The sequence below is a fragment of the Labrus mixtus genome, chromosome 4 (assembly GCF_963584025.1).
Source record: "Labrus mixtus chromosome 4, fLabMix1.1, whole genome shotgun sequence".
In the NCBI taxonomy this organism is placed as follows: Eukaryota; Metazoa; Chordata; class Actinopteri; order Labriformes; family Labridae; genus Labrus; species Labrus mixtus.
Window position 1 is genome coordinate 16,022,877 of NC_083615.1, and position 25,994 is coordinate 16,048,870.

General features: G+C 42.0%; 1 protein-coding gene and 1 long non-coding RNA gene across 7 annotated transcripts in view; one reads left to right on the plus strand and one right to left on the minus strand.

The window, feature by feature from the left end:
• LOC132972902 (transcription factor SOX-6-like) overlaps nucleotides 1-25,285 on the plus strand; it is a 124,316-nt gene extending 99,031 nt beyond the window's left edge. For 4 of the 6 annotated variants that reach the window (XM_061036045.1, XM_061036041.1, XM_061036046.1 and 1 more), the window contains 7 exons: nucleotides 1,667-1,816; nucleotides 4,128-4,308; nucleotides 6,883-7,094; nucleotides 14,087-14,195; nucleotides 16,053-16,223; nucleotides 19,370-19,583; nucleotides 24,050-25,285. In XM_061036045.1, coding sequence (XP_060892028.1) covers nucleotides 1,667-1,816; nucleotides 4,128-4,308; nucleotides 6,883-7,094; nucleotides 14,087-14,195; nucleotides 16,053-16,223; nucleotides 19,370-19,583; nucleotides 24,050-24,395 — 1,383 coding nt within the window. In that variant the 3' untranslated portion in view covers nucleotides 24,396-25,285. The remainder of the gene's footprint in view (nucleotides 1-1,666; nucleotides 1,817-4,127; nucleotides 4,309-6,882; nucleotides 7,095-14,086; nucleotides 14,196-16,052; nucleotides 16,224-19,369; nucleotides 19,584-24,049) is intronic. The other 2 variants (XM_061036044.1, XM_061036043.1) reach the window with 2 other exon arrangements.
• LOC132972905 (uncharacterized) lies at nucleotides 2,204-25,726 on the minus strand. Its single transcript, XR_009672952.1, has 2 exons — nucleotides 25,601-25,726; nucleotides 2,204-2,343 (listed from the first exon to the last, which is right to left on the minus strand). It is a non-coding gene; the product is annotated as an uncharacterized LOC132972905 (long non-coding RNA).
• Between the last annotated feature and the right edge of the window lie 268 nt (nucleotides 25,727-25,994).

Consider the following 25,994-nt stretch of genomic DNA (forward strand, 5'->3'; position numbering starts at 1 on the left):
TGCCAGAGTAGTCTTACATGTCTCTGTTTATAAAAGAGGCCGTTTATTATTTGCTTGACGGGTCACTTAAAAAACATTTGTTGGAAAAATTAAGACAGCAGAACACCCACTTCTTTAGACGCCACTACACTACTGGTGGTCGCTATCTGAAATGCTTTCTCAACCAATGAATCCAGAAACATGCAAAGAGGTGGAGCTGAGGCGGGTCTTCAGCCTCCTGACAAACCGCTACAATAATAATACTCATTCCTTTATTTGGTACCACCTTCAAATGCAAGGGTTAAAGTGCTTTGACATACATGCAGAAGAACCCAAACGCAACTGAACCTAAACAACAACAAAACATGTTAACAGCAAGAGAAGCCACACAAAAATGATACCAGCATAATTATCAAAACATGACAAGAACCCAAGCATCGCTGGAAACCAGCCACATAAATGTAGACCAGTGGGTCCAAATGTAGGAATATGTAACAATTAAAATAAATAGAATAAAACAACAAAAAAAAGCAATAAAAAGGTCATACAATAAAACAAGATAAGATAATTAAAAAGAGATACAAACAATTAGAAAACAGATAAAAGCTGTAAAATAAATAAAAGCATTTACATAAACAACAGTCAATTCAGTCAATTCAGACATGCCCCCCAAATGATGCAAATTTATGAATAACTCTTAGGCTTACTACATGTAAAATAAGTTATGAAAAATGTAACCCCTGTACAGTGTGTACCAATAAAGAAATGAGCTATTCATACCAAAAGCTTTTTCTTTACCAGGATGTAAATATGGTTATTTCTGCTGTAAAATTGGCATTTTAATACAGGACCTAATAGGGACTCCTTTGCTTGTGGAACCACCCTCAAGTGGACACTTGAGGAACTGCAGTGCTTTTTTCTGATTGGCTTCACGTTCATTGTGGTCCTTTCTTTCTCCAGCATTTTTTTCATCAACAATATACTGAGCAGAGCATTGTCTAAAAAGTCTTTATTTGCAGAACCATGTCATGAATATCAGGTTCTATAGATCGTCAATATTGAACCTCAAAGCATTCAAAAGTGTCTTTAAACCATTGTCTGGATTTATTTCCTGATTCAAATTGATGCACAAGCTGCTCCGAGCATCTGTTGAAAGAATAAGTGTCAGAGATGGATTGTACATAATTGGAAAAAAAAATGTTTAGCTGGAACAAATTTCCCATTTGTTCGGGACACTCCTGTCTCTATCAAATGAAGGTTTGTGTTCGGGTGCATGCACATTTTTTTGCACAATATTTGGCTCAAAAACACTCCCATCAAACTTCAGAAGTTGCGAGCAGGACCAGGGGGAGGATACGGCCAAAAAAAATAAAACATACAACAGGATCAAGGGTGTGTGTGTGTGTGTGTGTGTGTGTGTGTGTGTGTGTGTGTGTGTGTGTGTGTGTGTGTGTGTGTGTGTGTGTGTGTGTGTGTGTGTGTGTGTGTGTGTGTGTGTGTGTGTGTGCGCGAGTGTGTGTGTGTGTGTGTGTGTGTGTGTGTGTGTGTGTGTGTGTGTGTGTGTGTGGAAAAAGGGAAAAAGAGAGGAGAGAGAATGAAAGAGGAAAGCCACTGACTAGCTGCTGGCGAGCGATGTTAATAGCCCGTCGTTTTTTTTTTTTTTTTCTGGTTTCTTCTCTCTCTGCAGCAGCTGTATGCCGCCCAGCTGGCGAGCATGCAGATCTCACCAGGAGCCAAGATGACTCCCCTCCCGCAGGCTCCAAACTCCTCCGGGCCTCTCTCCCCCTCGGCTCTGAAGAGCGAGAAGCGAGCGTCCAGTCCTGTCACTCACATTAAGGTGAGTCCAAAGTTGTAAATGTTACAAAATCTTATTTTAAAAGCGATTTGACAGAATTTTATTATCTTGATGACTTTGTGATTCATGGCTGATTTATCTTTAAGCAAGAGGCAGAAATAATTTCAAGAAACAAGCAACAAGGAATCAGATGGCAGTTTATTAATGTACAAATCTCTATGGTGAATACACAAACAGACAACACAAGAAGACAAGGAGGGTGAGTTCAGTTTATTTATGAAAGGAAAACACAAGGATAGTAATGATGATGATGATCAGCCGAGTAAAAGTGAGAGGCTGGAAATTTGGTGAAACAACGATCTGTGCTTGATGGCAAAGAGTCGAATAGAAACAGCTTATTTAAAAGTCACAAAAACACACACACACACACACACACACACACACACACACACACACACAGACACACACACACACACACACACACACACACACACACACACACACACACACACACACACACACACACACACACACACACACACACACACACACACACAAACACACATGAACTGACACTGGCGCTGGCTGCTGTTTGGCAGGAGCCCAGACCCCTTCACTGGAGAGAGCGTACGCCTCATCTTTACTCGACGACGAGGCAGTAATGGAAGCCATGTGTGGGTGTAGATGTGTGTGTGTGTGTGTGGGGCACAGCTGCAGCAGGCGGGCGTCACAATAGACCGGCGTCAGAGCTCACCGCACTCAAACAGTAGTGCTGCACCATCCAAAACCACCGCGTACCCCCGCACACTCCCCACCCCAGACTACCCGGCCCTGCTTTGGCATGCCACCCGCAGCCTGAGCCACCATTTCCCCCTGCACGTCCTAAACTTTTTTTTCCTCCTGAAGTTCATCAAGCGACTCCACGTGCAGGAGTTATCATCATAATTAAATTACCTAGTCGTTGGATTCTCTTTAAAGCCCCATAAAATATAACGTGTAGAGTTCAAGGCTCATTAAGAAGTGAATCGGAAATTACCTACAGCGTTTTAGACCCTACACCAACACGTGGATGCAGCTGACAACTGGCTGAAAAAGGCATTTAGAAAACTTTATGTTAGGAGAAGACTTGGGCCTAAGAGCGGAAAGTGTAACTAACTTATTTAAAGTTGGTCTAATCAATGGTTGTTTGGGCTTGTATTTGAATATAATCTTAACTGTATAAAGCCTTTAGATTTTCTCAGAATGGTTCTCTATAAATAAATCCGTCTTGCCTTGAATTGAGTTTATCATAAACTTTTAATTAGAAATTAAGGAGTCACACAAACAAAGGTGCCATTGTGTCGATGAAAAAAGTACCCTGCAGCTTTTCCCCCTTCAAGTTCACGGAGGTCAGCTGGCAGGGCTGATTGATCAGTCAGAACGAAAAAGCACCAAAAGGAAAACATTGGACGTCATTTAAATCTGCCAGTGTGTTCAATCACACTTCCAATGAAGACCCATTGTCACAGCAGACACACATGGTAATGCCGAGACGTGTACATGATACTTTTAAAATTGAACTATGTTGATACCTGTTTCATGGAAACAAAAGTAGAAGTCCTAGGCACCCAATATTGGTTAATAACTTGTTTTTTAGTGCTGAAAAATGGCAAGCAAACTCTTGCACACTGTCTAAATTGCACAAATACATTGGCAACAATTCAGTTTTTGCAGGAATTAAGACAGCGCTCTCTGCCTTGCGACAGCTTTTCTTAAAGAAATATGGCTGAAGACCTTTAGGTTTTTTTTTTTATTAAAATGAATTATTGGGCTTTTATTTCATTATTAGAAATAATGAAGAGACAGGACAGTTGATAGCGTTGGACATCAGGGAGAGAGAGAGCAGGGAATGACATTCAGGAAAGAAGCAAAGAAGCAGGAAAGAAGCCACTGGTCGGATTCAAACCCGGGCTGCCCACCTCTGTACATGGGGCGCGCAAACTGACCACTTGGCCATCGGCGTCCCCTGAAGTTTATTTAAAAGCTTTAGAACTTTTTGATACTATTGATCGCTAAAAACACAGAGATTGTATCGTTTTAAAACTCATGATATTGAAAAAGTGTATTTACACTCTAAAGCTTCTCTGAGAGTTCGACTTTTAGCAACAGTCATATTGGTGTAGAAATGTTTTCTTAGTTCTCTCAGTTTACCTGCAGATGAACAAAGGAGAGTGGAAATATTCTGCATGACTGGGGTTTTTTAACACATATGTAATACTTTTTTCTGTCCTTAGTAAAAACTGTTTTGAAGTGATCCATGTTAATACAGATCCTGGATTCATTAAACACTGTTCCTACTGTCTTAAACTAACAGGAGGAGGGATCCACACAGCCGTTGAACCTCTCAGCCAGACCCAAGACAGCTGACTCTCTTCGTCGCTCCCCGACGTCCCCGACACACGGTCTGTTCTCCGGAAACAAGACCAGTCCTTCAGGCATGGGCAAGGGCCGCATCCCGAGCCCCATCCCCGGCATGGGCAGGAACACCTCCCTTGGTAGGTTACAAACACACACAGTAAGTCTTGTTTCCACCAAAAGTACCCACTTTGTACCCAAAGTACAAGACTTTTAGAGCTGGAGATTCATTTTAGTGGAATAAAACTAAGACCCCACTGCAGGATCTTTCACAAGGGAGTACGGGTTAAAGGAGGTACTCAGTGTTTTTCTATGGCAGGGAACCAGGGTCGAATTTACCCCTGAAGTGGTCCATGCTAGGGCAAGACTTGATGCAGTGCTGATCATTTCTGACTGGATGAGCACCAGCAGCGTTTAGAAGATTTTTTTCCAACGTTAGCTGACAAGTTTATCAATTCCACACAAACCTTTGTTGGTTGGTGGGAATCATGGACTGTATATTAAGATGGACCGAGCAACAGCCACCTGGGAGTGAGCAGTTGCCCTGCCTTGCCTATTGACAAGCAGCGCCTCTGCCCAGTCAAACAAAATGTTGTTGCTCAAAGACCATGATGCTTCACAAGAGGTGAGAATCAGGAACAGAAACACAAGGTTAAATATACAACAAGCGAAACAGTCAAAGTGGCAGAGGTAGTGTTAAAACTGACCATAATCCTGTGATTTAACCCAGCAAAGCTACCCCAAAGTTGCTGCACTTTAGGAAAGTGTAACCCCAGAGCAGAGACCTGTTTGGGGTTAAAATAAAACCCTTGGACTTTATTTAGATCCGTGTTCCTAAAGTGGAAACACAACAAGTTCCACCAGAAGTACTGAGTCCCTGAGGAAAGTTGGAAACATGACTATACATAGCCTTTAACATCAGTGTTTCCTTCACCGTTGGGTAAAGAGAATGGATTCGCACTGTACTAACAGAAGTGCATCAGCATGGGCTTCACTGACATGTCCAAAAAGAATCACTGGGTATAAACGCTGCTTTACCATGCCAGAAACAAATTATGAGGGAAAGGTATGACGCACATGACGATGTCCATGTTCTCTCTCACACAACCAAGCGCACTCATACACCGGTGTATTGTTCACTTCTGTACTGTACATCAATGCTCTGCAAATACTTCCTCCCTCCAGTGTAGAGCCATGCCTTCCCCTCCACCGGAAAAACAAAAACATCACCCACCCAAACACCTCCCTCCTCCCTGCCACACACAGACAAACCCGAGCGGCGTCGCATGCGCCTGATAGACTGCAGACACCTCAACCCCACCAGCAGACCTGTGTGTGTTTGCTTTGTGTGTGCGTGTGTGTGTGTGTTTGTGTTTTACAGGAGTCCAAAGCCCTGTATTTAGCCCCAATGAAAACCCCGGCAGCGGAAGCAGTGAAACCCAGCACACGTTATTTGGTTTTTAAGAGCTTCCTCACATCATTGTCTGCCCGCGCTAGACCTTTTATGCCCCTACCTCTGCTATCTGTTATTAAGGCCAATCTAAAGCCTCTCATTATATCCCCCCAGAAAACAATTTCACCAGCTCCTCTGGAGTGGCTTTGAGGACGCGTCGTTGTGTTCCCTGCTAAGTTATTTTTTGCCCATGTTAACGGCCACCCAAGCATACAGGGCTTCCTACCCGTCTGCTAATTAAACCAAAGAGGGCGATGGAAACTTTGCATCCTTTTATTTCTTTTTTTTCTTCTCATTCTTCAAGTGTGCATCGGCCTCAGAAGTGTGAAGCACAGCGTGTAAACAAGTGGGCGGAGGTTTTGTCACGTTTGGGTACAAGTGGACTGGAAAACAACTTTGGCAGCATTTAGCTTTGATACCAAAGTGTGAAAAAAAAACAATTTTACAAACAGATGTTTAAATGTGTTTGGCCTTTACAGATTATTAAGATCAACACTTTCTTTTCTCTTTGTTTTCAAAGCATCAGACTCAAAACTTTCTGTTATCTTAAAACCAGTTACAAAGGAAAACAGTCGACATTAAGGGTGCCAAAGAGGACTTCTTGGACTTGTTAGTGCTGATGGTTCAGGTCTCAAAAACCAGTTTTCAGTACTTGTTTTGTAAATGTTGTAAAACTTTGTGTTCATTTGATGTATGTGTGTTTTTAATAGTGTTTCATTTGACAATTTGTTTAAATGTCTTACCTCTGTGTGGACACATTTCTGCCTTTGCATGCAAAAGCAAAGTACACAATATTTTCTTTCCTATTCTAAAAACAAAACAAAAAGTGAAATTGATAATGAAGTATGGGAGGAACTTTTCTAAAGTCCTGCAAACCTTAACTCTCAGTTTTAGAATGAGAAAAGGGATCCACATTAACAAGCAATATGCTGCAAAATTAGGGGCCATTTTCAAATTATTACATGAGAGAATGAGGCTTTGTTTGAAAAAAATCCATGTAAAGCAGGTTTTGAGCAGTTATCCAGAATGTGACACAGATCCATCAGGCAGGATCTCCTCTTGTAGGGTCTGCAAGAGTCTGAGGGCCCTCACAGCGAACGCTCAGTCACCTTAGATCATAGGCAGTGACATCCCAACTCCCAAATGTTACACCCAGGGTCTGATGTTTCTTTTTATCCTTAAAGGAAAAGCCTCTCAAACATTATTTTCCTGCCAGTCAAAGTAACTGACAGTTTTCCCTCTCTCCTCCTCCTCCTCGCAGACATCCTGTCCAGCCTCAACTCCACGGCGCTGTTCGGGGATCAGGATGCTGTGATGAAGGCCATCCAGGAGGCGAGGAGCATGAGGGAGCAGATCCAGAGGGAGCAGCTCCACCACCACCACCACCAGCAGCAGCAGCAGCAGCCGGGACACCACAGTTTGGAGGCCAAACTGTCGGCACTGAGCAGCATGAGCCTCAACAACGGCAACAAGGTCAGAGACAGAGAGACACATGGACAGATCACATGTAGCCGCACATCAGAGGACACACAGGCATGTCTCACTGATAAGAATCACATGGGCTAAATGCAGTTTTCAAAGGCATTTTCTTTCATGTGGAGAAAGAATTCTGATTGAAACGGTGAAACACACAGACACACACACGAGCTCCACCGAGACCAGGATGCACATACTGCACAGTGCATGTGACACACATCAACTGTACTTTTACAGGAGGTACAACGAGGCTTTTTCTGCTTCTTTTTCAGTACACTTTTGTCAGCTTTAATGAATTTCCTCTTGATAGATAAATATGTTACGCTCATGAAAAAAATGTGATCATCTTTGTAGAGATGCATATTCAAGATGAATGTGCTCAACACTGTGTCGAAATAAAACTAAAGTAAGTCCACTCTGACGAGGTTATAACACCTCAATGAAAGGAATGAGACGCTTTTTTAAAGAGGAGGAACTTTTGATGCTTGTGGACCTGTTAATCAGAATCATTCTCCGCTTTGAATCACATCTGACGACTTTACAAAGGCTCACTCACGCTGCAGAGAAGATTTTTGCACTTCTCAACTTTTTGTGGCTTCCATTTTTTTTTTTTTTTTTTTAAGGAAATTGTTAGTTCTTAATAAATTGAAAATTCATAACAACACTGAAAATCATATACACCTAAACATAAACATACAAAATATACAGTTGCAAAAATATTATTCAAAAACTTAAAAAAAACAAATCTGACTCAATTTAAAACCATAAAAATACACGAGTCAGACTTCTGATTCGCTCTCTTTGGTCCTGAGATTATTACTAAATTTTGAATTAAGTCTTTTATTTTGTATTTTGACATTTTAATATTCATACTTCTCCTTCTGTAAAAGATGTGAAAACACAATAAAAAACACAATTTTCTTCTTCATGCACACACACACACACACACACACACACACACACACACACACACACACACACACACACACACACACACACACACACACACACACACATTTTAGTCCAAACTCCTCGTTCCTGTCCTAGAATTTTTCCAGTACTTTCAAGTCGAGTGTTTTCACTTTGGGCTGAACTCGTGCACGAGTCTGCAGGGTGCTCGTGGATGATATTCGATGTTATTTGGCCCGGCCTGCAGCTCTTCAGGACTTTTCTCTCCTCTTCTCTCGTCCGCACGGCCACCCAGAAGCCCACGGCTTTGAAGAGCGAGCAGCTGGGCCAATGACAAGTGATTGTTTTGGCGTGTCTGTGTGTGTGTGTGTGTGTCTGTGTGTTGGTGTGTCAGTGTGTGTGTGTGTGTGTGTGCATGCCTGGATTGGGACAGAGTGAGTGTTTCTTCGGAGAAGAGATGGTGTTAACATTAATATGTGTGTGTGTATCTGTGTGTGTATAATGGAGTCCAGCTCTCCTCTTGCCCTGGAGGGGGGTTCCCGGCCTCAGGGTTTCAGCCCAATTAAAGGGTCCTGCTCTGGGTAGGGACCCCCCCTCCTGCTCTGTGCTCATCTCTCCCCATGGGCTGGAGGAGACAGACCCTTTGTACCCGGATCATCCGGAGGGAAATCCATATTTCCAAAACATCTTCAATCAGTGTGATCAGCCAGTCAGTAAAACAGGGAGCGGGATTAGACCGCCTCTCCTGCCCAATTGATCCCATGCTGCTTGTGAGGATGAGGAGGCGGAGGAGGAGAGGAACTTATGAATATTTTAGGGGTGGAGACTTTGAACCCCACCAACCCCCAAGTAGGTCATGATTGGTGCACTCCAAGGATATGCTGTTTTTGAATCTTTTGGACTTGTTTGCGCTGCATCTTCAGGAGGAAAACATCCAAAAATCTGGCAAAAAATATCTTTGCTGTGCTCATCTGAAGTCCCAAGTGGAGTTTTTTATAAGTCATTATACTCGTAAACACTGAGAAACTCATAAATATAAATTATACAACAGCCTAAACTAATAAATTGTTAATTAAAATGTAATGTGAGTTGTCTGCCACAGGTCTGGTAAAAATAAACCAAATAAGTTTTTGAGCTTAGAGGATCTTTTTGCACACTGAGAACTCTAAAAAAGATTAAGGTGAGCGAGTCACAGGGAGAGCCCTTTGTGCTCCTCCAGCTCTATATTTTCCAACTTTATAAGAACAAAACCAAAGCAACGCAGTAATTTGGTTTATAGCTCCATGCCTCCTAATAAAAAGCTCATTTGGAAAGTCTCAAAGTAATTGTTTCCGGTTGGAGGACGACAGCAGGCCTCTGTGTTTGTTGTCAGTTTGTTATTCGTTACCTAACAACTGCAGCTCAAAGACTCTTTCTCTCTGCTTTCATTTTTTTACTTCAGAAGGAGAAGTTTTTTGTGTGTGTGTGTGTGTGTGTGTGTGTGTGTGTGTGTGTGAGATTTTTTCTTCTTCTAAAGCGCTCAAAAGGCTTCGCTCTGTCTTAAACAATTCATGGATGGAACTTGCTGGATGCAACGAGTGTGACTCAGCCGCTCCACCTCGGGAGGCAATGAGAGCAGCTCTTTCTCTTTACCTTGGATTTGTGTGTTGTTTTTCTGTTTGCAGAATAAATGTGTTACTCAGATCTTCCCTTCAGACTCTTTGAGCCTCTGCCCGGGCCGTCTTTTTTTTTTTTTTTTTTGTTCTATGACATTGTACTAACGCAGCAATATTTTTGTCAGAGAGAACGAGACATCTGCTGCAAATGGTATCTCGGTGAAATATTGAATGTTGAGCTATTTATTGCCCGTGCTGATTCGACTCAAAGGGAGACGTGTGATGACATCTGAGTGTGTGTTTGTGATTATTGCGGTCTCTGTTTGTGTATTTTTGTCCCGTGGCGTTCATTTCAGGCATACAAAACATAGACGTTTTCCCTTAGAGCTGAAAGTGATCCTGGGCTTCTTTGTGTGTGTGTGTGTGTGTGTGTGTGTGTGTGTGTGTGTCCTGGCTCTGCACTGGCCTTGGCCATGTTAATGTCATTATAGCTGGTGTACAGACGAGAGGCCTGGCCAGTTAGTGGCATTGTTGAGTATCACCTTACGCTTACGTTGCTTCCAGCTGGCCTGCGGCTGCCAAGGCTCACTGAAATAGCCCCTGTGTACGACTCTGTGTGCATGTATGTGTGCAATGTCTACCTCTTTTTTTTTTTTTTTTTATCCAAACAGAACTCCTGAAGCCCCCTTAAAGAAGTTTAGAGAAACTGGAGCAAAAAAACAACAACACAAAGATCAACCTAATCTTAACTTGTAATTGTTAGAATCTAAAAGTGTTAAAATGTAAAAGTCTGCATTCTAAGTTTTCATAAACACATGACGAGTTTGCTCAGGTAAAGTTGACATGAAACCTGATAGAAAAACAATACACAGCTTCAAACCAAGAGGGACTTCTTTTCCTGTTTCCAGAGGAGGGGGGGGGGGGGCATGGTGGGTGATGGCAGACTGAGTGCAGGTAAAACTACAGGAGCACTAAAGACAATCTGTATGCTCACTCTGATTGTGGCTGTGCTTATTATCACTCAACAGCTGATTCAAAACATGCATGCAAAAGGATAGGGATCTGTGGAATTTTTTTGGTAAAAAAAAAACATAACCATTAAGTGTAAAGGTCTCTTTATGTGAGGTGATTAATTTTGCATAGAAAGTAAAAATACAAAAAGCAGCTCAGGATGATTTGTTGAAATCTGCTCCAGAAAAATGTTCAGATTCCTCAGCAGCTTTAAAAGTGGGTTTTTCGAGTTAAGACACTTTGGCAGAAATAAAACAAAATACAAGAATTACATGTTTTTGTCTGTAAATTAGTGAGAAAGGAAAAGGAAAGTGAACAATCAAGACATAAGGACACAATAAATCACAGCCTTTCACTCTTTAAAAAGAGGAGATTGAAACTTAATCTTTCAAAAGTACCGGTAAATCTGCCATCAAAAATCTTATTATCCTCACCACACTATTTAGAAGAAGCCTAACTGTTTATATTTGTTGGTATGTTAGTATTTTTTACTTGAGCATAGACAATCCTCTCAGACTTACAGTTTGAACACTTTTGTCTTTCTTTCTTAACTTTTCTGCAGTTTTGAAACTGACCAGATCTCTTGAATGCAGCTCATTACAGAGACATGTCTTTTGTCTGAACCCCGGTGAATTGAGCTGCAGTTTGTGTTGTTGGAGCAGAGCGAGTCTGGAAGGAGGCGAGGAGGCAGGAAACAGTTGTATAGACGTTTATATTGGCTCTGCTGCTGAGTTTGGTCTTTTTAGGAAGCGAGCCTGTGAAACCGACGGATCAGACGCCTCCAAGTCTTGATTAAAGGTCGACGTAATGCAGCTGGATTTGAAGCCTGAATGACATACATTATAATAATGTACACGACAAAGCTCAGTCTGGCACCTGCAGACACACTCTTGAGGGTCTGCTTGTATGGAGCTGGAGCCTCGGCGGGCAGTGGGCTGCTGTTGGTGGTGGTGGGGTGTTAAGGGCTCTGAATAGGAGGAATGGTGAAAAGGAGAAAGAAGGACTAAAACAGAACTGAGGGCTGATTGACAGCTCTATCGCTGCACGGAGAAGTCTGGAGAGCAAAAAAAAAAAAAGAAAGATGAAGGAAATGGGAAGAGAGAGGAAAGGGGCGGGAGCGGGTGAAGAGGGTTGCCAAACTTGATTGGTCCGGGAGGAGACAGTAAACGGTTGCGGGTCAGCTGGAGGCACGCCGTGCTGGCGGTTGGCGAGTTGTAACTGTGGTAATGAGCTCAATACGGTGTGGATTTAGGGGGGGGAAGAAGTGTTTGGAGCGTTACCTTAGAAACGTTGGAGAGATGCAAACGCCAAGAAGAGGAGAGACCAGGCGAAACGAACAGAGTCGGGTGTCTCTTAAATGTAGAAATATACATTCAGCAGCGTGTTTAGAGCCAGTGAAAGCATCAGAGTGTTAAACACAGTGAAGCTGCACAGAGGTGATTTGTTTCTGCAGAGTCAATGTTTTAAATTGAATATCAGCCTCCTTTTAGCTACCTGGTTTTATCCTGTATTTTTAATTAGTCGTCAGTCTTCTTCTGGTTTAAATTCATCTGCGCCCCTGTGCATGGCCTTTGTTTTGTTTAATTCATGAAGTCCTTGGTTGGAGTTACATTCTCTGCTTCGAAGTGAAGTGCCACTCGCTTCTTTAGCTCCAATTCAGACCTGTGTTATATAGTAATATAATGCCAGGCGTGTGATAGGTGCGTTTTATGTTCTCCAAGCCTTTCAGAGTGAGCAGTGCAGGATAAAAGTTGGATTACCGAATACTGTGCTTTATTCTTTACTGTGAATTCCTCAGCACCACGGCTACTGAACCGCTGATATTTTGTTTAACCAGGTAATCAGAAGAAAAAGACAAAAGCGTTGTGGGGAGCACAATGCAACAGGAGACAGAACGAGTCCTGTAATGCTGCTCCAGAAGGCAGCGGTCCAGAATCAAACCAGCAGGCGCACATGCCAAACCTATTTCAATCTCTCCTAAACAAAGCAAAGACAGCTCCTTACTGTGTCTGCCACAAGAACTTTCAAGTCGACCAAAAGTAGACCAACCGCAGGGAGGATTTGCAAATTTTGACCCGGGTCTGCTGTTAATCTGCATTTTGGATCAGTCCGCCTCTATTGATGCCGTCCTCGTGCAGTTTCCAAACTCTGCTGCACATTGGTTTTCCATCCAGTCTCCTCCCATTCAGCAAGAGCTTTCTGACATTTCTAACCAGTTTGAATTTTTTTGGGAAATTGTTCTCGTCTAATATCCCTGCAGATTATCTAAACACAACATGGAAAAGCTGCACGTTTGGGATCATTTTGAGAACTTATAATGTGATCTCTGCTAACCTGCAGCACCAAACTTTGACTTCCAGACATCTGAGTGCATCATCATGAGCGATGAGTGCTTTCCCAGGCTCTTGTTTAGCACCAGGGGCGTAAAAGAAAGACTTCTCAGTGCCTTATTCTAGTCTCAGGACAAGTTTTCCATCCACTCTTCTTCCTTTTTTTCTCTATCTCTCCTCTGTCTCTCTCTTTTCCCCTCTTTTCTTTAGTCCTTTGTTAGGCGGTTGCTTCCTGCGGTGAGCATGGCACTGCCCAGGCACATGTTCTGCGGTGGGCCTGATTACAGCCCTGCCGTAGTGCTGACATTGGCCCGCGCCGACTCCTCATCTATAAACACACACACATTCACACACACACACACACATTCCCCTATGAACACACACACCGGCCCCTAAGTTCCACCGACTCTGCCAGCGGCTACCGCGGCATGACTTCACCCGACAACCATTTCTTGCGTCAAACAAAATGCCTCTGTCACCAGAAAAAGGAGGAGAGCAGAAAGAGGGGAGGGAGGGAGCGAGGGAGAGGAGGAGTGGAGCTGCGCGGAGGGTTCGATGTTTTCCACCACAATTTGGGAGCGTGGTGGAGTAATTTTAGCCGGGCGGCCCCGAGGCAGGCTGCTGGTAGAAGTGATTTGTCTCAGAAGTGGAGTGGCAGGCAGACATAGAATCAGAGCGGGAGCATGATGATGATGATGATGATGGTGGGAGGGAGGAGAAGACACTGATGATTAGCATGGACGTAAAGGAGACATGACTTGTGTGCAAGTTGTCACATAACAAACATCACATCTCTCTTATTTCAGACACTTCAAAAAAGCACAGGAGTGACGCTGCAGCTAAAAAAAATAGTCACCGTGCCGTTTTTTTAGGGGGCTCTGCTGGACTTCCCTCCATGCCAACTCAAACCAGCAATTAGTTTTATTGTCACCACCATCAAAGTCGTCCCTAGTGACCCAATTTAAAAGATGCCTGGCATACACAGGGACCCGCTCCAGACATTAAGTAATAAGCAGTGAATAGGAATAAAAAGATGTATTTTTTGGCAGCCAACGTCACATTTCTTCAGCTTTGGCTGCAGCAGCATCATTTTCTCTGCTTGCTTGAATTAACCTTTTTTTTTTTTTTTTTACTCATGTTGCAGGAGCGGTTGCACTACGAGACGCTGAGCCAGCACCTGGGAAAGCTCGGGGAGGATGCTGGGAAGATGGTACATCGAGTCATTGACCTGACGAGACCAGAGGACTTGGATGGTAAGCGCCTTCGTTGCCCAAAAAGACATCATCTTAACGTTTTTCTTCTTTTTCCAGTTCTCTTTGCAGCTTTCCCTAAAGCTCCTCTCTCGGTATATTTCTGATGGGACATAATGCTGCTCCCTCGAATTATTCTCTGTATCATGTTGATATCAGTGAGATTAAGTATGACATGGCGTTCATCTGCCATCGTTGTTTTAAAGCACTCTCTGCTCGATGATGAAGCTGCTCTGTTACATGTCACGGCCATCACTTCCTGTTTGGTCCCTTAAACGCTGTAACGCTTTAAAACCACGCACTGGGGCAATATATGTAACACCGTTGCATTATACACTCTAAAAGCACAAAAGGCTTTTCTCTCTTGACCTCCTAATGTCTGCATACTGATCATCTTGGTAGTCTGAAGGCTTAGCTGGAGGGATCTACATGGAAAGAGTTTGAGAAGCAGAGTAAGAAGCGGTCATATCCTGTTCAGACTAAATTGATAACAGTGACTCTTAACTCGGTGGGCCCCTAATAAAGAGGAGGCCCCTCCTGCCTGAAGTCTTGTATCCCAAAAAAAGAAGAAGGCAAGAACATGCAGGTATTCAGCGAACACAAATATTTATTGTGCTCCTCAGGAAGCGACACTGAAGGTCACCCTCCACAGCTAAACAGAGTCTTCAATGTCAACATTTTACTCTCTTGGACATTTTTTCACTCTGTTATTATTCCTGCAAGTAGATATCAAGAGTCTGAACACTGCTTTTTTTTTTCACCATGAGTCTCATTCAGTGTGAGTATGCAAAGAAAAGAAGGAGACGACCGGCATCTAGAAGACAGGAAGTTTGGAAGAAATAGTGAAAATTTTGGAGCTGGTTTAGCTCAGTTGGTAGACTCATGTTCTCAGAGGCTACAGTTCTCACGTTTAATTATAACTGTTCTCAGGTTCTCAGAGTCTTTGCTCAGGTTTCATGTCACTCTCCACTGTTCTATCAATCAAGGCCAAAAGGCAAAACAAATCTTTAAATTCTTATACATCAGGAAGTTAAGAGTCACATTCAGCATTAACTAAAAAATAAGTAATATTGACCATCATCATAGAAGACCATGTGGTTTAAGTATAGACTGTAAGTAGCAGTGAACAAGGCCTGAGTGATGACGATCATTCGTTCCTGAAGGGCTGTTTTGGAAGTCTATCCATGGCGGTGGCCATATTGGAAATGCTGACAAACGTTTAGTCAACCTAATGACAGGCACAGAGCTGGAGCTGAGGAGAGCTTCAAGCCTCTAACTGCTTGCTGTCAGATCCACCTCGCCCCTATTCATGCATAACTCATATCCTTCATAAAATCAAAATGTTGAATTATAAAAAAAAAAACATCTCCTGTACAGTGTGTGCAGATCAAGACATTAACTAATAACACTAAATTTGTTTTTGTACCAGGCTGTATACATGTTAGTTTCTGCAGCTCAGTGCAGTTCGGTCTTTCTGTTTCAGTGTCTTTCTTTTTCTTCCAAACACACCTGTGGCTCATAAAGCAGCTCTGTTTACAGGAGCACAGTGCTCATTGTGGTTTAGTTTACAATCAGAGGAGTAAACATGAGAGCAGAGCGCTGAGACACGATCAGGCTGACAATGGTGACTTTAGTTAATGTGTGTTTCTCTGAGGACCCCCCCCCCCTCCATATGGACCTATCTCAGACTGTACATCCCCTCCCTGGGAGGTCAAGAGGCCTGAGGAGGAGGAGGAGGAAAACAAACAGGAAGGACTCCTCCTCAACATTTGAACATCCTGCATGTAAAGAGTGAAAGTATGAAAGATGAACGTGTGCATGTTGGGCCTTTAAGAAAAGTTCTTCCCCTGTGTCACACAGGGAATAACATCACAGAGGCCCGAGTGTTCAGGGAGGCGCGGGGCAGGAACACCGCGGAGCCGCACATCAAGAGGCCCATGAACGCCTTCATGGTGTGGGCCAAAGACGAGAGGAGAAAGATCTTGCAGACCTTCCCCGACATGCACAACTCCAACATCAGCAAGATCCTCGGTGAGACACAGTGCTGAGAGATGCATCTTGTTTTCTACTAACTTGTGGTTCTGACTTGATATGTATGTTTAGGAATCAACCAATCAACCAATAATCTTTATTTGTATAGCGCCTATTCATAACGAGTGTTTCCTCGAGACACTTTACAAAAACCTTACTCTTTGCTATATTACAAAGACCCAGCGCTAATCCATCATGAGCACTTAGCAAGATTTTAGCAAAAGTTACAGTGGCAAGAAAAAAATCCTTTTAAGAGGCAGAACTCGGCAAATCCAGGCTCAAACTGCGCTGGGCTGGACAATGGGATAGAGGGAGATGTGATAAGATGCAGGTAGAAAGATAGGGAACAAAGGGGGGGGAGATTTACTTTTTGAGTTTTATTTTTCCCAAAGAACACATATATTTTTTAGATGCATTATAGAAAACTGGTGAAACTAGGAGAAGAAAAAAAATACAAAAATGCCACTGAAAATGGAAAGTAAGCTCTTAGTTGTTTTTGGACAGACGTGGGAAGATAAGAAGCGGCCTATTTGTATTAAACTCTCTGGACTTTCTGTTAGGGGTCGACGTGTAAACTGCTCTTCCAACATATTTAACAGATTTCTGGAAGATTGTGGTTCATACAATAGTTTAATTTGTTTTAAATAATCTCATAAGAACTCTAGGTTTGCTGTTCTTAAATTAGTAAAAACAACTAAATGAAGGCTGACAGGTATAAACACATAAACACAACTCATCAACAAACCGATATCTGTGCAGCAGTTCTGCCTCCTCCTCCTCCTCCTCCTCTCCGATTCAGCGCGTTACCACAGTTCACTGAGTTTCTTAAAGGCGTACTGCCCACTATAAGAAAGATCAGTGTGTTTTTAAAAACCTGGAACACTTCACACACAGACCTCCTCTGTGTCCGCCTGACCACTGTGATGGATGCATTCAGTTAAAAAGTCGCCGTGTTGACACTAACCTCCACCGACACAGATAGCCATTCACACGGTGCCGAGCGTGACGGTTTGTTCGTAAAATGCTCTTAAGACCTCCACTGTCCCGTGCAGGGCTCCAGTCGAGATGCGGGGTCACTGGATGTAAAGCTACATTTAAAAAATGCTGTTTCTGAGCCGTGTCTGTGAAAAGGAACGTTGATGGAGCTCTAATAAAGACGCGTTTGTTTTTAGAGTAATAATTCATGCAGAGGTTTGACTAAGATCATCTGAGTTAAAGTCACATATTCATGACCTTTTTCTTTAAGTAGTCACTGTGAATGTGATAAAAAACCATGTTTATCGTCACACTGAATAGTAGAAATACGTCCTCTTTCCGAGCCTCTCATAAAAACTCATAGCAGGATTTGAAGTGCACAAGTGTGCTGGTGTAAATGCTTACATGTGTACAACCCTTGCCCCTCCAACATAATAACACAGCTGGACTCTGAGGAGTGGGTGGCAGGCTCAACAAAACCTCCTCTCTGTTTCCTGTGTCACAAAAGTGCACGTCCAAGTTTGCGATAAACCTTGATAAACAGAGTGTGTATAATCAGCTGTGAGAGTGCTTCACAGACACGTTGCGTTCCTGCGGTAATGGCCCCGTCCGCTCGTTTAGAAGGTCCTCTCACTGAGGAACACGAGAAGTACACAATGTGTCATTCTTCAGCAGCCAAGAGGACGCAGAGAGAGATCGACTCTGGGTCTGAGCAGCCTCCTCGGTTAGGGACATGATGCTGTCTGTTCACATGACAACATTCAACATGGAGAAAGCGGCGGTGGTGCTGACGTTTTTCTGTGATTACAGCCGCGCTGCGACTCTTTTGATGATTGAATTCATGTGACAATGATATGACAGTGTGTTGGCGTTGTAGAGGGACCCATTCAGAGCTTATTACATTTATGTTACCACATCATTTGTGCCTAAAGAGAATCATTGAAGCAGCTTAGAGACACATGTCAAACCCTTTTCAATCACTCTCTAAATCTCCCTAAATGAAAGAAGGCTAACATTTAGTCTGTAATGTTTTCTGTCAAAGTTCAGCTTCCTGTAAAACTTGAATCCAAACATATGGTGACAAAAGATCATGCTATTCTCAAATGTTCTGGACTACTAGCATAAATAAAGTCTCATCTGAAAGTTAAAACTATGTAGGTTCAGAATGTGCGTCACAGTGCGTGGTCTGACTGGCTTGAAAAAACGTCTTCCTGCTTTCAGGATGCAAGCATATTCACATTTTGAAAATCACATTGGCTACGAGACACATCAGCTGGATCTCTTACGGGTTGGTCTTTGTCCATTAATTGACCTTTTTTGTTTTGGGAGTGCTAATTTCTTTTCCAACCTTGGTATCACCTGTTTTTTGTCGTTCACAGTGCTTTCAGTTGAGAACATCCCCACACTTTTCAATGACCCTCACCAACAATTCAACCATTATAAATCAAAATGGGGTGAGAACTCCAAAGTGTGTCAACCCTAATGGAGAAGGAGAAGCTAATCCTTCGCTCGCACACTTTTTTTATTTTATGCACCAAGACTCACTTTTTCCAGGGTACCACTTCAAGTCCAGAGTTGCTGCTAATGCAGGCCAAGCTTTCATTCTCCTGCTCTACGTTTGATTTGTAAAATTACCTTAAATTAAATAAAATATTCAGCATAAGGAACAATTAAAAACACTAAAATAGAGGTCATGAGCGCTGCCATCGTAAAGAAGATCGCCATTAAAGAACGCAGGCTCTGAAGTCTTTACTATCCGATCAACACAAAAGTGATTAAGCCTTTAACCCCTGGATAACAACATTTGTATTTGCAGTATTATTTTGTAAAATGGACCGAGTATCAAGTCAATTTCTCAGGAACAAAAATCACAATCAGTTACCTGATAGTGGTTTGTCAGAGATTAGGCAGAAATGTGTGTTTGCTTTCTCTGGTTGTTGCTGAATTGCAGGTAACCTGTTACTATGTGTAGTAGTTTAAAACAACATTTAGTGAAGTCAAAACAGTCAGGGAGATCTCTGTCAGATGAAGGTTCTCAAACACACTTCAAATGTACTGCTTCATGTCAAAGACGCTGCAAAGAGACAAAAACTCAGATCTTTGAGATTTCTACTTTTAGAAACAAAGGAATAAATGAAATAAAAAAACCTAACGTCGATCATTTGCTTCAGGCTCTCGCTGGAAATCCATGACCAACCAGGAGAAGCAGCCGTACTACGAGGAGCAGGCCCGCCTGAGCAAGATCCATCTGGAGAAATACCCCAACTACAAGTACAAGCCGAGGCCCAAGAGGACCTGCATCATCGACGGCAAGAAGCTGCGGATCGGAGAGTACAAGCAGATGATGCGGTCACGACGGCAGGAGATGAGGCAGTTCTTTGTGGGGTGAGTTCAAGTGTGGGCACTAAGGTTGTCCTTGAACATCCCAGATGACTTTCTATATATTTGGTGAATAATTTTAGTTTTTTTAAATTTGAGCTGTTGGTGTAGAAAGGATGCTTCATTCATGAGGAAACCACTTCATCACAGTCTCACACTGAATAAGCCAAACTCTTGAAAGTTTGAAAACATCTACTAAAACACAATGATCGATTTATGAAAAGGCGTTCTCTGTTAAAACAATTTTTCAAGAACAAGGTTTACTTTCAGATTTAACATCTTCACCATACTCCTCTTCTTTGATACATCGCACATATTGTTAGAAAGAATTCTGAGCATGTGTGAAGAGTGGGCTCCGTGTATTGACAGCCATGAGCCTTTGATCATCATTTTTTATTCTTCCTAAAAAAGAGATTCATTTCACGCTGTTCCCGTGACCTTTCACTTTGATGTGCTCTTTCATGAACATGCCACACTCTCGCAACTCTGGCCTGAGCGAGGATGTTACAGCGACGAGGAAAGACAAAGCCACAATGTGTTATCATCCAATGCTTTTTATTTTGACATAACGCTGCTTTGTAGGTTTGAAATTCCAAAAATCCATAAGCTGCAGTACAACACAATGTCTTCAGACTTATTTCTTAATGTTTGAAGATATTTATAAAAATTAAATATTATTATCTACATCAGCTTTGTAGAGGTTTGTGGAGGAGTTTTGGACTAGCTTGAGATACAAATCTTATCCTCCATCCATTATCTTTACCACTTTTCCTGTTCGGGATTCATAAAGTATAAATGATTATTATAATTATTATTATTATAAGCGAACATCATGCAGAGAGGCTCTTCTCTGACGGGGATTCGAACCGGGAACCTCCTTACTAAACAGCGCTAACAACTTCACCACTGTGCAGTCCCAAAATCTAATCAAATGTGTACAATTTAAATTAATAAGAAAAAAACATGTGTTGCAACACCCTTTTTGGTAACACTTTATATTAAGGTGCTTGTAATAAGCATTAAGATTAATAAATACTTTATTATGCACTTATTAAGCGTTAATAAAGCTCCTCTGCAGGTACTGGATCTAAAGTGGGAACACTACTTATAAAGGTTAATAAATACTTTATTATGCACTTATTAAGAGTTAATAAAGCTCCTCTGCAGGTACTGGATCTAAAGTGGGAACACTACTTATAAAGGTTAATAAATACTTTATTATGCACTTATTAAGAGTTAATAAAGCGCCTCTGCAGGTACTGGATCTAAAGTGGGAACACTACTTATAAAGGTTAATAAATACTTTATTATGCACTTATTAAGAGTTAATAAAGCTCCTCTGCAGGTACTGGATCTAAAGTGGGAACACTACTTATAAAGATTAATAAATACTTTATTATGCACTTAACAGCTCAGTGGGAACAGGGTCCAACTTTCAAGTAAACGCAGAAACAAAAAGGAGGTCTATTGAACTTCCACTCAAAAAAAGAAAATGCTACTACAAATACAAGTATTATCTTTAAAGTTAACTGTAAACAACATTATGAAAACATTTGGTGTGTCAACTGAGAGCAGCTAACTGGATAGTGAGCCAAACTTTCGAGACCTCAAGGGGGATTAAGAAGAACTTCCTTCGCTACTTCATAGAGCAGAAGCACAGATTAAACAGAAACACACACCTGGATTGAACCCCAATGAAAAAGACTGGGTTTAAACACTGTTTGTTTTATTTCATGTGCACACTTTATTAATTAAGTTGTTAATTGCATTAGTAAATTGCATATTGTAATCTTGACCTGCAATATTTGTGTTCCTTACATACAAACTTTGAAAATGTATTCCTGTGTGCATCTCTTGACTGGTATTCAGACCTTGGGCTCCAGGTGTCCTAGTCTTCTGATGTTTGTCCACCTTCATCACTTTACTTACAGAAACATGGGTTAATAACAACTATGCTTTTTCCCTGAATTTGATCAGATATGTTGGTAGCTATGACACACCAAATGTTTTCATAATGTTGTTTACAGTTAACGTTAAAGATAATACTTGTATTTGTAGTAGCATTTTTTTTTTCAAAAACTGTTTGAGTGCAAGTTCAATAGACCTCCTTTTTGTTTCTGCGTTTACTTGAAAGTTGGACCATGTTCCCACTGAGCTGTTAATAAGTGCATAATAAAGTATTTATTAACCTTTATAAGTAGTGTTCCCACTTTAGATCCAGTACCTGCAGAGGAGCTTTATTAACGCTTAATAAGTGCATAATAAAGTATTTATTAACCTTTATAAGGCATTAATGTGAACCTAATAAAGTCTTATCAATGTCAATAAACATCTTATGAACGTTGATAAGTGGTCTATAAACAAGTTTCTTGTATTAATTAATATCTCACAAGCCAATTATAAATTAATTTATAGTTTAATTAACACTCATGAAGTCTTATTAATGTTTATGACGGTATATAAAGTGTTAGTACGTTTCTAATAAGAGCCTATAAGTGTCTTATAAGACATAATAAATGCATTAATTATGCCTATATTAATGCTTATATAGTCTTATTTGTGTTAATAAGAATCTAATAAGGTCTTATAAGTGACTTATAAGTGACTTATTGCCTGTTATTAATGCTATTACAAGCACCTTAATATAAAGTGTTACCCTCTTTTTTTAACCCGCAGAGGGCGCTTCCTGCTTTTGACTTCTCTTGTTTGACATGATTAGCTGCAGAATAAACACTTGGCGGGCGTGCAGGTGGCGCAGTGGTTAGTGCCCATGTATGGAGGCTGTAGTCCTCGAATCGAATCCCACCTGTGGCTCCTTTCCCGCATTTCATTCTCATCTCTCTCTCTCTCTCTCTCTCTCTCTCGCTCTCTCTCTCCCTGATTTCTGACTCTATCCACAGTCCTGTCTCTACATTAAAGGCACAAAAAGCTCAAAAATAAATCTTTAAAGAATAAACACATGGCTGAAGAGCGTGAAGATTCAGCAGCATTCAGCAAAAGTACCTTCTTGTTTCAAAGTGTAGAGTGTGGCAGCACAGAATGGATTAGACAAAAACAATGTTTGTGCAAATAGCTAAAGACGGATGAACAGCACAGATAGCACAACTAACGTGATGCAGCGTTGAGCGGCTCCAGACGCCAAACATTTACTTGTTACATACGCTGAGAAGAAGCCCCCAGAGTTTATTTTTATTGAGAAGTCAGTGCAGCAAGGGGAAAAACAGTGGCATTGTCTTAATGGGAACCAGCTTTGGATGTGTTTAAAGCCATCACAGCAGCCTGTGTTTGAGATGGATTTACCAGAGGGCTTTGAATAGGAGTGATTTTTAATAGCTTGTCATTTATTAAATTAGGACAATGGCGGGCGCTTGCGGGCAGTGAAATTGGACACAGACAGACATGGTGGAATATGAAATGTAAGCAGATGTTTGAGCCGGAGCGAGAGAGAGAGAGGTAGACGTCACATGCTGAACGCCACATTTACTGCGTGTGGTCAAGCACATGTAAAAAAAACAAAAAAAGCATACGATTCCCCCGGCCTGGACTTTCAATCACGGCACAATCAAACGGATTCCGGGAGCCAGTAAACTACCAGTCTCTGAGCCCGTTCCTTATAGCTACAGCAGTGTTGTTTTTAAAGTGCTTAATGTGAAAATGAGTCTGTCAGAGCGTCGGCAGTAATTGTTTCAGGAGACGGAGGAGGGAAAACTGTTAGGTGAGAGAAGTGACAGCAGTTTTTCCTGCTTCATGTGGCTCATTTGAGGAGCCGGAGGGCCCCGTTTGAGTGATATGCGTTTACCCTCATTCCATCTCAATCTCAACAGGTTATTTAGGTGCTGAGAGCTGGCAGGGAGATCCGCGTCAGGACATGCCCGGCCAGATGAAATGTGCTGCCGGTTTAACTGAAGTGGGCTGAGAATTAATGTTTTGTTTAAAGCGGTTTGTTCAAAGGAAGTTACATAAATCATTCCAAAACAGAATCTACGAGCTGTTGCTGTGACCAAATCATACAATTTCTCTATTACAAAACCATTTTCAGTTGGTCAGTTTACCGTTTTGATCCAGACATAAATATCTCTACTACATTCAAATGACATTTGACTCACAGGCTAATGCTCCTCCTCCTGCTCCTCCAGTTCAGTGATGAACGGCTGAGGCATGCACAGAGAGAGTTACAATAATCTGATCAGGAGAAGATAAAAGTGTGTATGAAAATGTGAAGATCTGAGGGGGAGAGCATTGTTCTGATTTTTTTAGATACTTCTAGTTGCAGGAAACAGGACTGTACAAGCTTTGTGGTGCTAGGGTCAAAGGTCATGTGTTGGTCAAAAATGATTCCAAGATTTTTAGCAGTTGGTTTGATGTTTGATTGAAGAGGGTTGTGTTTTAGTTTGGTCTGGGTTAAGATAAAGGACATTTTTTACCATGCCATCTTTTTAATTGGCTGCGTTTCTTCTTCTCTTCTTTCTCAGGCCTCAGCCTACGATGCCTCTTGGCAGCAGCCCGGGCGGTGTAGGAGTTTACCCAGGCGCCATAACCATGGCAACGACAGCCACCCAATCGCCACACCTGACCTCAGACTGCTCCAGCAACTCCGCCAGCCCTGAACCCGCCATCCCCGTCATCCAGAGCACGTACGGGGTGAAGTCCGAGCCCGGCGGGGGCAGCAACGGGGGCGGGGTCGGAGTGCTGGATCACCTGCCCAGCGACCCCACCAACGGAGACGACGACATGGACATGTACGAGGACTTTGAGGACGAACCCAAGTCAGACTATAGCAGCGACCACGAGACGCGGGAGGCCGTGAGCGCCAACTGAGAGTACTGTTGTAAAAAAAAAGAAAAAAAAAAAAAAAAGAGGAAAACAAAACCTCCTGTTATACTCAGAGACACTTTTTAAAAACACAGTTTATTACGAAGACCTTCAGGCGGACTTTCAGGACATGTTGCGTCATGCACTGAGCGGACATGCTCAGTATGGTCTTAAACCGTGTGGCGATGGACGGACGTTTGAGCGAGAGGGCTGATGGGAAAAAATGTGACCTGAGAAAACAACCTGAACAGACTTTGAGAACCGACGATGAACTTCAGCTCCCTTCACTTTGACAATCTTAACAGGAGCAAGGAAAAAGGAAGCCGAGAGAGAGAGAGAGAGAGAGAGAGAGAGAAAAGAGAGAGAGAGAGAAAAGAGAGAGAGAGAAGAAGGAGCGATGGACACATTGCTGTGTGGTGTGTAAAGAGCATGCATGGATTTTGAAGCATCAGGAGATGGTCTTCAACAGCTATTTGGTCTTAAATGTTTAAGGAGTGATTTTTGTTTTTATCATTATGTATTGACTTTTTTGTGGGTTTTTATTTTTCTTGTCTTTTGTTTCTATCGGCTCTCTCTGACAGGTCGCCGCCTGTACAAACTCTGGACTGTCGGAACTTGAAATTTGAAAAAGTTTTAATATAAATCCTAGCTATTGTAATCTTATAGTCTTACTTTTGTTTCTTACCAATACAGTGCATCGACATCTTTTTCTTTTTTTTTCTGACAAACTGCTTATATTACATGACTGTTTTTTTTTGTTTTTTTTAAATATCCCAGCTCAGGTATGATGTGCCAGCTTGTGAATGTTTTTATTTTTCATTTTCATACAAAAGGAGTGGTAGGACTTTTTAGACTGTCGATGAAATAAAGGGAGCAAAATCCCTTATATATCATTATTATTATTATTATTATTATTATTATTATTATTATTATTATTATTATTGAGTGAGTGAGTACCCAGGCATTGTACAGATCGACTTCAAATGTGCCAAACCTACATTCACATTCACTCGGGATGTTGTAGTCTTAACTTCCAATGCTGCAGAAAGTCTTACATAATCAGCTTTATTTTTTCCACCTGATGACACGAGTTTGTTCTCGGTAACTGCTGGCTGCCCTCCTGGCAGAGCTCAGGGAGGGTTGTGTCTTCATCCTACACACACACACACACACACACACACACACACACACACACACACACACACACACACACACAAACACCCCTCCAGCTTTGAGGTGTAGTCAGACGAGCATCAGCGTCATTCTACACACGGCTCCGGTGCTTTCATGAACCACGTCTCCCATAGTTCCCTGAGGCCAAACGCTGCGCTACAAACATCTTACATTAGACTTCAGAGTTGAGTCAGTTCCCGCGGTAACCAGTAGTTTCAGGTTGTTTTTATTAAGATCTCTACTTTTCTATTCATGTCTTTATCTCGGGATAACTACATAGTTTTTCTGTGATGAGTCACTTCCTCTGGATCGGGGGAAAACGACTGAACGTACCTCATCATCGCAGGAAAAGCAGCGTTGTTATCTGGAGATGGCGGCATGAATAAGTGGAGTCCTGAGAAAACAACAGCAAAAGTACCTCAGGAAGAGTCA